This window comes from Podarcis filfolensis, assembly GCF_964270895.1.
Source record: "Podarcis filfolensis genome assembly, chromosome: W".
In the NCBI taxonomy this organism is placed as follows: Eukaryota; Metazoa; Chordata; class Lepidosauria; order Squamata; family Lacertidae; genus Podarcis; species Podarcis filfolensis.
This window is the reverse complement of record NC_139619.1, coordinates 15,968,996-15,981,485: the sequence shown is the minus strand read 5'-3', so window position 1 is coordinate 15,981,485 and position 12,490 is coordinate 15,968,996. Positions and strand designations below refer to the sequence as shown.

The following is a 12,490-nucleotide window of genomic DNA, read 5'->3' as shown; positions in this document are numbered from 1 at the left end:
TGGATCTGAGTTTTTTGTGGTGCAGGCTGTGCCCCTGGACATGATGTGTGATTTGATGGTGATTTAGGTGTAGCCCAATGCAAAAAGCGTGAGGATCCATGAGGATCCGTGCTTCAAAACCACGTTTTTGGGCCATGTTGTGGCCAGGAAGCCGGGGATCTGAGTTTTCTGTGGTGAAGGCTGTGCCCCTGGGCATGATGTGTGATTTGACGGTGAGTTTGGGTTGGCCCAATACAAAAAGCGTGAGGATCAATGAGGATCCGTGCTTCGAAACCACATTTTTGGGCCATGAATTTGCCAGGAAGCCGTGGATCTGTGATTTTTGTGGTGGATGCTGTGCCCATGGCCATGATGTTTGATCTGATGGTGACTTTGGGCTGATCTAGTGCAAAAATCATGAGGATCCATGAGGATCCGTGTTTTTTAACCATGTTTTTGCGCCCCTACAGCCCCACAAAATAGTGGGTGCATGATTTTTTTGATGCTGTCTACAGAGTAAGACATGGTCAACAGTATCATGGTGGTTTTATTTAATTTGAATGAAAATATCATATGAATTCACGAGGATCCGTCTAGCTCTGCCTTTTACCTTTTTCCTATTTTATTTGGTAAAGCCCAAATTACATTATTGGGAAAATTTCTTGAAAAGCGAGGGGCTGCGAGCACCAGCCTGCCCTTTAGAGCTTTTGGTAATGCGTCCGCGCAGGCGCGTGGTGTGTGTGTGTGTCCCATCCTACTTTCGCTTCTCCTCTGATAGCATATTCCCATTGAAAGCCGTAAATATTAGTTCATAGACCCACAGCCATGGCGACCAATTAGCACGCGCGGGAAGAACTCTCTAGCTACCCGATGGGAGGAGGAAGTTAAATGCTTACGCCCTTTTCGACAACTATGCAGTAACTCCATTTTCTCCTTTCCTCGATGGGCAGCTTCTGCAGCCAACGCACCCGTTTTCTTTAGGGACGCTTGTACGCTTGCGCGGCTTCTTGCGCACGCTCACACAGGAAGTAGGCGACGGGGCGGGAAAAAGGTCTACACCTCTGGTGGCCGCGGGAAAGGAGAAAGGGAGGGGGAGGGGAGGGGGAGGGAGGAGAAAAAAGGTTTTTTTGCGCCTGCGCAGAGCTTGCTCTTCCCTCACCAAAAGCAGGAGGCAGCTCTCGCTGTGTGGAGTTAGCTTGAGGGGCCCTCAGGTTCTGCCGCCGCCACCCCGTTTTCTCACACGCGAAGGAAGAGCCAGGAGGAGTAGGAGCAGCGGGTTGAGCTAAGCCCGGTGTGAGGTGAGGCTCCTCCGCTTGTTCAGCCTCACGTCCGTGTCTGCCTGCCTCTCTCTCGCTTTCCCCGCTTCTCTTTCCCAACATGTCGGCGCCGGCGGCCAAAGTCAGCCAGAAGGAGCTCAACTCCAACCACGACGGGACCGACGAAATCTCAGGTACAAAGGCCGAAAACGGGGGTTTGTGTGGAACGTGGAAATGGTGGGCGGTGCCCTGCAGGCGGGAGTGAAGCGCGAGAGACATTCAGGTTCTTTTGCACCTCCGTAGCCGCCATCTTCTCCAGAAACAGCAGTGGCAGCCACCACAGGAGGCGGGAACGGGAAGAACGCTTTGGAGCTGCGGGGGGGGGGGGGCTCGCTCGTGTGGGCCGGATGTGTAGGACGCGGCGGCTACAGCCAAGCAAGGAAAAGGAGACCATGTTAAAATTCTTTTGTCTTCCACGCGGTGGACACTCGCTCGCTTGTTCTCCCTTCGTACCTTTACTTTTCTCGCTTCTCTTGCAGCAGCGGCAGCTGCAGTAAGAGGCCTCATTTTTCGTTCCCTTTACCTCAGTCTTTTTCTCTCCACATCCTCGGGAACTCTGCTCCCCGGCCCCCTTTTTGCTTGCCCGCCATGATTGGCTTTTCTGCGCGGCATGGCTTCGGGTTACAGCAGCTTTTGCATTTTGGAGGGTAGTAGCGCGTTTTGGGGTTTTTTTTTGGGGGGGGAGGGAAGCTCCTGTGCTTCCTACATTCATGTTTTTGTATATATATGCTGGAAGCCGCCCAGAGTGGCTGGGGCAGCCAGATGGGCAGGGTACAAATAAATCATTATTATGTGGATCGCTAATTCCACCACTACCACGTGCGGCTGTGGCGTGGCTTCCTCGACTAAATCTCTTTGTAACTTTTTGCAGCGCAATCTGTTATTCTGGCTTAATCCTCTCTAACAAAATAATATAAATACACTTAGATTTCCAGTTGCTGCAGCTTAAAAAAAACGGTGTTTGGTTTTTAAAGTGACTATAGTTTTCCATGTATTGGAGAGAAGCGCTTTCCCCCCCCCTTAAGTCGCGCTGCTTGTAGCCGCGCCCCCCCCCCCCCCCGTCGGATGGCAGAGACCGGCCTACAAGAGAGTTCCCAGCTTCCGGCTCTGCGCACGTGTTTCCTCCGCCTTCATTTTTACCCGCCTTAAAAAATAATTAAAAAAAACCTGGAGGAATGAACTGCAAGGTGATTGTGCTTCGGTTGCCTTCAATTGCACGTGAGTGAGGCACGTTGTACAGTACAGATGAGTAGGTCGTGCAAAATTAAAACTTGGTCCCAAGTAAATTGTATGGAATTGCAGCCTTAGGTAGGCCATAGGTGAAGTGGGCGTGGGGGGTCCTTCTAGAAAACTTTTCTGTCTAGGTTTGTGGGATCCTGCCTTCTGGGTTTTTTAATAGCTGCTTCACACTGCCTTTCTGTTATCCTAAAGCATGCTCACCTACTCAACTCTGTGTTTTATTTCATAAAAAATAGTAATCCAGGAAATCAATGTGTTCCCAAGTATGTTATATATAGTTTTTCAGTTAAGTTAAACTGGTCAGTTGTATAGTTGAACAAGCTTTTGGATCTATTTAAAGTGCCCTGAATGGTCTTAAAGCTTACTATACTGTCTTTTAGATGAGCGTGACTGGCAAGTTGAGAAATTTTAGAACAAGCAAAATATGTTTTACTGGAGCAAGAAAGCTAAAATAGTGGCAATATCTTGATCTGGAGGGATTTGGCAACAGGTTTGGGTGGCATGCTTATTTGTGTTAGGATAAAGTCAAAGTTCATAGAGGTTTTTTGAACCACAATAAGAAGTAAGGCTAAATTATTCTCCAGAATGTATAGACTCTTACTGGATTGGGAAGTGCTAGAGGAGGAGGTTAAATCTGTGACAATTCAGTGGTCTAAAGACTTTGGTTATAATATTTAGATGGCATCTTGGGAAAAGCTTTGGAAAAAGGACATAAAGTTTACGGCTTGCTATACGTTAAAAGAAAACTACATGGCGATGTTCTGTTGATTGTACATTATGCAAAGTAAGCTGGTGACAGTGTATAAAACCAGCTCAAATCTTTGCTGGAGATGTAAAGAATCAAAGGGAACAATGTACCACATGTGGTGGAAATGTAAAAAGATTAAAAAAAACTGTTGGGAAACTATAATGAGCTTTAAAAAATGTTCAAATTAACTGTCATCAAAAAGCCGGAAGCCTTTTTTAGGTATTATTGCTGCAGATATACCAAAAGAATTAAGAAAGATGTATGCAACTACTGCAGTGAGAATATTAGTAGCTAGATGGTGGGCGGGAGATAAAACAACTAAATTGGAATGGCAGGTGAAGTTATTTGAATATGTAGAATTGGCAAAGATGACAGGGAAAATCAGGAATCAAACCAAGAGTTTAACAAAGAATGGGATTTATATATTTAAAAGAACATTATTCTCAGATAAAATCTTTGAAATGTCTTGAATAACTTCTGCAACAAAATATTCTACCAAGAATATGGACAATTAACGGTAAGTTTAAAAATATGCAATTATGCAGTCAACAAAGTAATGATGAACCCATATTGAGGATGACGGAAGTCACAATATACGGAAGAATCATATTTTCTATGTAAAAATTTCTTTGTATGTGAGGTGATTTGTTTTCTTGTTGTTTTGTGGTGGAGGGATTTAATATTTAAAATCAATAAAGATTAAAAAAAATTAAAAAGTGGCAATATCATCAATAATATCTTGTGAATAGACAAGAACAGCTCTTTTTACCTGTAGACTTGGGCCCAGATTTTGGATTAAAGTTTTTCAGCACAGTATTATGCTAGTTTATACTCAGGATTTTCTTTTTTTAAAAAAACAACAACAAAAACCCTTAACTTCCTGTTTTAAGTGTGCAAAGGATTGCAGCTTAAGGAAGAAAATACTATGTTTCTTTGTTAAAATATATCCTCAGGAAAGGGGAGTTTGAGCAACTGAATACACAGTCAAAAAGCACTGCAGATTGAGAAACATTCAGGTCATCCATCCACAATATGGATACTTGCATTGAATTGTGTTACTAATTGGAATTTGACTTGAGCCACTTTTTTTCCAGACAAAGAGCAACAGGAAGCAATTGAACATATTGATGAAGTACAGAATGAAATAGACAGGTAACGCAGATGGTGTTGTAGCTGTTTTTTTAGAATACACCTAAAACTACTCTACATATATTATAATAATGTAGATATTCCATAAAACAGCATTGCTTGTAACATCTGAAGTCTGTTTCATGGTTAGACACAGTTTCATCTCTTAATAAAAAGATGAAAAGGAAACTGTTCGGAGCCATAAGAAGCTCTTACCTTTTGGACAGAGATGTTCATAAATTATGTGAGCCAAGGCTCCTTAATCAGAAATGCTGGCTATGGGTGTGCAAGGAGGAAAAAAAAACATGCCTCCCCCCCCCCCCATCCCACTACCAGCAGCAACAAATGCAGCCTAGCTACTGAAACTACATAACTTTCAGCCTGTAAGCTTGATTGCATGCTTTCTTGCTTCTCTTCTGTGGATTTTACATAAACTATAAAAGTATTTCAAAAGTGCAGGGGATTGAAAAATAAATGGGAAACTAAATTGTTTTATTTTTTATTCCTTTTATGCACACCTAGTGTCAGCAATCAAACAGGCAAATTGGGCCATTGTAATGCTGAATTTTCTGAGTTAGTGAGTAAAGAATTTAGAGCCACAGTTAAAACAGATTTATATGTGGGAAATGCTGTGCAGTATGGTAGCATACTGTACTTTACTCTGTCAATGCCAGTCTTTGACCTGAGAATGTGTACTACTGTACAGTTAGGACTGACTTCATCACCATTCAGATATTTGGTTCTGATCTGTAAGGATAGATTTGTGTTGTGTGTTTAGTGTTGTGGCTTGTTTGAACCAAAAATGCCACACTTCATTGAACACATCAACTGAAGACCCAGTTCTGTTGGTTTCAGATTAAATCTTCTAATTTAAAAAATCTTCTGTTGAATTCCATGCTGCTTTGATACTTCCCTTAAACCTCAGATTCCCCACTGTGTTTGTATATTTTCTTTGCTATATAGACTGAATGAACAAGCCAGTGAGGAAATTTTGAAAGTAGAACAGAAGTACAATAAACTCCGCCAACCATTCTTTCAGAAGAGGTCAGAATTGATCGCCAAAATCCCAAATTTTTGGGTAACAACATTTGTCAACCACCCACAAGGTATGCTATATTTTCTTAAAGCTTAATTTTATAAGCTTATTTGTAATAATTTTGTAAAGTGACTTCCAATATTCAATATCCTATCCCAACAAGACAGCCTATCAAAAAATAGCTTAGATGTACTCTTTCCCAAATGTGAAGTCTGTGATTCAAATTCCTAAATACTAGTTTTCATTTCAATTATTTGGTTGTATTGAGCAGTGTTGTTGAGTTGGCAGCAAGGCTTCTGTCAGTGGGACCTCTGAAGAAGTTGGAAGGAGGAGTTGCTCCTGGAGGCAACCCAATTCACTTAAACTTCAGGCCTCAATAGTCTGTAAACGTAGTTCAGAAATAATTCATTAGAAATTAGGTTGTATTAGTTGATTGGTGCATATGGCCTGTAACAACTTATTATGGACATAGTTTGAAAACCCTGAAGCAAGATATATTTTGGAGAAGAGCACAACTGTAAGTTTAAGAAATAAAATTAAGTAGAGTGGTGGTGCTAAAGAATATGGAAAACAAACTTTGGATGGAAATTTTTGTAATTTTGATAGTATCTGCACTTTTGGGAGAAGAAGATGAGGAAGCTCTCCATTATTTGACCAGAGTTGATGTGACCGAGTTCGAAGACATCAAATCAGGTTACAGAATAGATTTTGTAAGTAAAGGTGTGCTGCACCTTCCTTACCACCTATGTGGATGGCTGAGAGAACAGCCTGATAACTCCCCGAGGCCTTGCTTTGAAATCCATATGCCTTGTATTGGTAGCTACATTTTATGTTCTCTTGACTGCAGTATTTTGATGAGAATCCATATTTTGAAAACAAGATGCTCTCTAAAGAGTTTCATCTGAACGAGAGTGGGGACCCATCATCAAAATCAAGTGAAATCAAATGGAAATCTGGGAAGGTATGTAGCTGTTTGTGTTTCTTTAAATCAGTGTCTATTTTGAAACAGTGTTTCTTTTCCCTGTGTGATTCGTGATTCTAGCCACTAGTACAGGCAGTGGCTGTTTTTGGTGTGCCCAATATGTGCACAACTGCACACATGCCAAACACAGAATTGACCCCAAAAAAATCACAAAAGGAGGGGTGCAGCATGGGGCAGCCTTACATGGACCCTGCCAACAAGGAGGGGGGTGGTCTGGAACATAACAGTCACACAAATCGGTTGCTGCCTGTACCATCTTCTCCAGCTAGAATGGTTTCCTCCAGACATGGGTGCAACAAAGCATGATTGTACCTCTGTTGTGGAGTTAAGGTTGTTCTGTGTTTCAGAGCTGAAAACAATGCTAATATACCGTATTTCACATCTGGCAACCCATGCGCCCCTCTGGTTTCAGATAGTACATGATTTTAGATAGACAAGTCTAAAAAGCTCTAGGAGGCTTAGTTCAGTCATAATAGAGTATACACTTCCAGAGTTAATGCTAAATACATTACTTCGGTAAATGACCTACCATAGCTGCTAAAGGACCATGAAATATTTGTGTCCCAGTCTTTTTAGACTCGCCTATCCATATCCTTTCTGAAATCAAAGGGGCACATTGTTTGCCAGGTGTGAATTTTTTTTAGCTCTCCTACCCCACTAAGTGAAATTCATAAGCTACTCCTGAGTTTGGTATGAGAACCTTATGAAGCAAATAATACACGTGAAGACCAATCTGTGGGTTGTAGCCAGTGTTAGTCATACTTGGAGTAGTTCCGTTGAAATTAATGAGCATTCAGTGGGTCTCCTCTGAGTAGAACTTAGTTGAGTGCAACCCTTTTTATAGTGTGAAGGGAAATGGTTAATCTATAAAAGAGCATGGTATTAGTCTACTGCTGAGAGATGGAAAAGGGACAAGCATATACAAATCTTAAAAGCTAATTGCTTCAATTTATTTATCCATTTATATACATTTTTTATTCTGCTCTTCCAGGTTGCTCAGAGTAGCATATACGGTTCCTCCCTTCTGTCCTCACAACAACTTTGTGAGGCAGGTTAGACTCTGAGAACTGACTGGCCTAATGTCATCCATTCAGTTTCATGGCTGATTGAGGATTTGAGTGTTGTGTTGTAACCAGTGTGCTACACTGGTTCTGAGTAACTCTTATAAAGAGACCCGAGGAGGGTTGGATGTCAAATTTTAGTAACTCAGTTGTTTGACCTTTGCTACTTGTCTGGCCTAGAATTGTCAGAAGATTCATATTAAGAAGGGCAAATCTGGTAGGTTTATTCCTCCCCCCATCAAATATTTTAATGGAGAGAACCAATAATGCTGCGATTGGGTTGTTCACAAGGGGATGTGACCCTGTTGCAGAAGTACAGCTGATGGTCATGGGATATTCTTAATGAGAAGCTTTGTTTCCTTCAACACTCTGGAATTCTCTACTGTGTTAATGTGTTGCATCACATCTACACAATTTAAAGTGCCCTTATACCACTTCCCCAAAGAATCTAGGGAACTATACTTTAAGGGTGCTAAGAGTTGGGACATCCTTAACAAACTACAATTCTTAGCATTCTTCGTATGGAAGCCTTGACTGTTGAAGTGGTATGAGTGCTTTGTGTGCTGTGGAAGAAGTGACCTTTGTAGAACTACTTCAAAATGGCCAGATTGTTTGTTATGTCTCAGGTGCTTAGTCTTTGTTTTTCCAAATGGCCACTTTTTTCTGAAATTGATGGGGATATCAAAATCAGTTTGATGTTCCTTATCACACAATCCTATTCAGTAAGTGGCTTGGTAGTCTCTGAATAAAGATGACAAATAGCAGTCACGTAAGTTAAAGTGAATGCTTTTTTGATGGAAAAGCTCATTTTCAAAAGAAAGTTATGATTTCTCTGTGTGGGTTTTGTTAAAGGATCTGACAAAGCGTTCAAGTCAGACACAGAACAAGGCCAGCAGAAAGAGGCAGCATGAAGAACCCGAGAGTTTCTTCACTTGGTTCACTGACCATTCTGATGCTGGTGCTGATGAACTAGGAGAGGTCATTAAAGATGACATCTGGCCGAACCCATTACAGTACTACTTGGTAAGGGTCTTCTAATGAGTTTACACCATGCTTGTAGCAGGGTGTTTATGGCTGGTTTAAGACAAATAAGCTAACAGTAGCATATATTGTTGTTCTTTGAATAAGGTTCCTGATATGGATGATGAAGAAGGTGAAGGAGAGGAAGATGACGATGATGAGGAAGAAGGAGGCTTGGAGGACATTGATGAGGAAGGTGACGAAGATGAGGGTGAAGATGATGAAGATGATGACGAGGGAGAAGGAGAGGTTGGAATGATTGATATTTTCCATTTAGCAATGGCTTGTTAATAGAATTGTAGAATTAGAAAGGACCCTGAGGATCATCTAGTCTAACCCCCTGCATTTCAGGAATGTGCAGCTGTCCCATACAGGGATAAAACCTGCATCCTTGCTGATATCAGTACCACTTTCTAACCAACTTACCTTGTAAGTTGCAACTTTGCCAGGTTTGAGTTGAGATTCATTCGGCCCCATGATTTCTTAAGCTTGTGTGACTCATATTCTGAATACATGTATTGAGTTCAATAAGGGCGTGTTCATGGTAACTTTATGAATGGCAAATATTATAAGCACTTGAAGGATTTTTACTAGTTTACCTGCTATTTGTGGCACAAGAATTGACTGGAAACTTTTCCCTACCTGTTGTGTGGAGACAATAGTTCCTTGCTATGGGCTACCTAACAGCTAGCAACTTCAGGTGTGGTTAAGGGCAAAGTGGCAGTGGTGTGTGCGTGTTCTGCCTGGTGTCAGGCAACTTTGTTATCATCTCTGCATGCATCTAATCTTTGTGTGCCATAGTTTTGAGCGACTTGGGTTAAGTAGCTGTGTAATTCAGAGGATCTCTTGGTGTGGAAGAGCAGTGTTTTAAAAGTATAGGAGGTTTGCTCAGAAGTGTGCCCAGCTGTGTTTCTTTGTTTATATTTAATTATGAATTAGATTTATATTCCACCCTTCATCATAAGATTGCATGGTAAAAACAATCAGTACTTTTTTCTAAAAAAATGTTTAGGGGTACTCTCATTTTCCTACTCATATTGAAATACTGCTGCTCAATGAGGCCAAACCTAGATTCAGAAAATGTTTAGGAGTATGCGTACCCCCAGAAAAAAAACACTGAAAACAAGTAAATGAATAAAACAAAGTAAGTAAAAACAGAACCACAAAAAAATTGTGAGAGTCCCTTTAGCAAGCATTGTAAATGAATAGCAACCTTGCCTTGTGATGTCTAGGTAGAGCAGAAAGGAGGATTGTCGAGCCTCTCCTGTAAAAGCAACAACATAGTGATTAATAAGGAGAGAATGGGTGGTATGATGTTTGTATTAATGTGATGATTACTTAGCAATGTGTAAATTTTGTATTTCAACAGGAAGATGAAGGAGAAGATGACTGAACACTGACAGATTCCAACCACCACCCCTCTTTCCAGTCCTAGGAGCAAGTTGCTATTTCTCCCTGCCCCCTCCTTTTCGTTGCTTTGTTCTCCTGAGGTCTCTCCCCCCCCCTCCTCTTCACTATGGTTCACAAATAAATTTTGGAGAAAATATCAAGCGACATACTGTGGAAATGAAACCTCTACCTTCTACCCTTTTTTTATTATTCCTGTTTTGAAGCAAAAACAAAAGAACTGTTAATGGAATCAACACACCGTGCTTTGTGGGGAAGAAAAGAAGCCTTCTGCTCCCTTCATTCTGCTGGAAACTGAAGAGTGCTAGGCCCCTGTGTAGTAGTGCATAGAATCTAGCTTTTTCCTCCTTTCTCTGTATATTGGGCTCAGAGATTACACTATCTCTCTATGTGAATATGGACAGTTAGCATTTACCAACATGTATCTGTCGTCTACTCTTTTTTTATTCTTTTAGCTTTTTCATTTTTAAAAAACTGAGTTATAGACAAGGCGGCAAGCAGGGTTGGGTTTCAGATGTTAGGGTGGGTTAAATGGGCATTTTGACAAAACAAGGCTCATTTGGCATGCTCGTTTGCGTGTTAAAAAGATGAGTTAAGAAACAAAATCTCCTAATTACAGTTGAGCCCTGCCACTTGATGGAGAATCAACAGAACCTGTAGGATCTTATGTTGAATTTACATTCTCTGTTATACTTTTGTTCTTCGTTTTGTTTTTTGTTTGACTGGGAAAAGGAAGGCTTAAATGTTAAAAAGTGTACAAGTTGCTTTGTTACAATAAAACTTAACGTGTACACAAGGAGGCTTATATTCTTCACTGGGGGGGGATGCTTCTGACCCCACCCCTTTGGTTTCTCAACATGTAAGTGCAAAATCTTTTGGCCTAATATGTTCCAAGGAAGAAAACTGCAAAAAACCAGTTGTGCATTAAAAATGAAAACAAGCCCCTCAAGCAGACTTACACTTTCATGGGTTAAGGTTGGAGCAGAGGCGTAGCAAGGTCAGGTGGTACCCAGTGCAGCATTTTGTCATCCCCCCCACCCCTTGAAATTATTAAAAGAAGGAAAAATAAGATACAGTTGCAAGTGTTATTTCCTGGTTTGTTTACTTAACATTGTGAGCATAAGCACTTAAAACCTTTTTTTCCTAACTTTGTTCTCTGCAAATTTTGAAATCACATCAAAATCAATTCCATTCGCCATTATGGTGCTGGAGAAGACTCTTGAGAGTCCCATGTACTGCAAGAAGATCAAACCTATCCATTCTGAAGGAAATCAGCCCTGAGTGCTCACTGGAAGGACAGATCGTGAAGCTGAGACTCCAATACTTTGGCCACCTCATGAGAAGAGAAGACTCCCTGGAAAAGACTCTGATGTTGGGAAAGATGGAGGGCACAAGGAGAAGGGGACGACAGAAGACGAGATGGTTGGACAGTGTTCTCGAAGCTACCAGCATGAGTTTGACCAAACTGCGGGAGGCAGTGGAAGACAGAAGTACCTGGCGTGCTCTGGTCCATGGGGTCACAAAGAGTCGGACACTACTATAACAACTTTGTTTTCAATTGACAAGATGGCTAAGCCAGAGAGCTGAGCTTGACTCATAGTGGACCTAAGATAACTCTTGATTGAGCATTTTAGCCTTACATCAACATCCTTGTGAGGTATCTTAAACTGAGAGTGAGTGGCCTGCCCAAGCTCACCCAGTAAATTTCTTGGCTGAATGGTGATTTGACTTCTGATCTATTGGGTCCTAGCCCATCACTCTTTAAGCACTACTGGACCATACTTTTGTTTAGCCGTAGGCTCCTAGAGTGAGCTCCAGCCAAGCTACAGTGTAATCGCTGTAAAATGGAACCAAGTGCCCTTGCATGTAGCATGCAGTAGAAAACTCAAGGCAGGGATGATGCAGCCTATTGTGGCTCTTACCAGAAGAGCACACCTGCCTGAAACATGCATTTCCAAAACCCATCCCAGTCTTAGATTTCTCAGTGTGCACTTTGCAAAACCCTGAAACCTAGCTTTCACTCATCCTAACTGCGCTCTTGTGTGTTGCCATTGGCTGTCTAAGAAGCCGGCAGAACCCAAGCCAAGAAAGGAGGGATAAGGAAGGGGGCACTGTTTTTTATTAAGTGTAGGCTGTTTTAGAGAGGCAGGTCTTTGCTACTCATTAAAAATGTATTCCCACGTCTCTTGAAAACACATAATTGTGGGGTTTCTGGCAGAGGCAAGTGTTGGGGGCTATCTGTCCAGATAAGAGTTGCAATTAATTTCCTTGCATAAGCTGGGTTTTTTGTTTTGTTTTTTTAATGCTGCTAATCATGGAGGCCACTTTGTCCTCCGGTGACAAAGATAGATCCAAGAGCACTCTGATTACAAACCTGATCCCTTCAGGCCAGGGTAGTGTAACCTGCTCCAGAATAGGTTGAACACTAGAAGGCTGGACAAGACAAACCACCAACAAATTTCATTTTTGTCAGGTTTATTGACTATCACAGGGTAGGCCAAAGCTGGGTGAGCAGGGTGGATTTGATTTAAATCAAATTGATAATCACTATTTAAATCACTAGTTAGTAAGAGA

At 41.6% G+C, this 12,490-nt stretch overlaps 1 protein-coding gene across 1 annotated transcript; it reads left to right on the top strand.

The window, feature by feature from the left end:
* The first annotated feature begins 900 nt into the window (after positions 1-900).
* On the top strand, positions 901-10,712 carry LOC310753846 (protein SET-like). The gene is made up of 8 exons (XM_083595207.1): positions 901-1,429; positions 4,377-4,434; positions 5,374-5,516; positions 6,053-6,156; positions 6,294-6,407; positions 8,342-8,512; positions 8,618-8,758; positions 9,879-10,712. The coding sequence occupies exons 1-8, from the start codon at positions 1,357-1,359 to the stop codon at positions 9,900-9,902; spliced, it is 828 nt and encodes a 275-aa protein (XP_083451333.1). The 5' UTR covers positions 901-1,356; the 3' UTR covers positions 9,903-10,712.
* Positions 10,713-12,490: the final 1,778 nt, after the last annotated feature.

Bases quoted from the DNA above. Each gene is read 5' to 3' on its own strand.
- LOC310753846 (XM_083595207.1), top strand. From the start codon at position 1,357: ATGTCGGCGCCGGCGGCCAAAGTCAGCCAGAAGGAGCTCAACTCCAAC. The intron at 4,435-5,373 runs GTAACGCAGATG...TTTGCTATATAG, and splicing joins GTACAGAATGAAATAGACAG to ACTGAATGAACAAGCCAGTG. The intron at 5,517-6,052 runs GTATGCTATATT...TAATTTTGATAG, and splicing joins ATTTGTCAACCACCCACAAG to TATCTGCACTTTTGGGAGAA.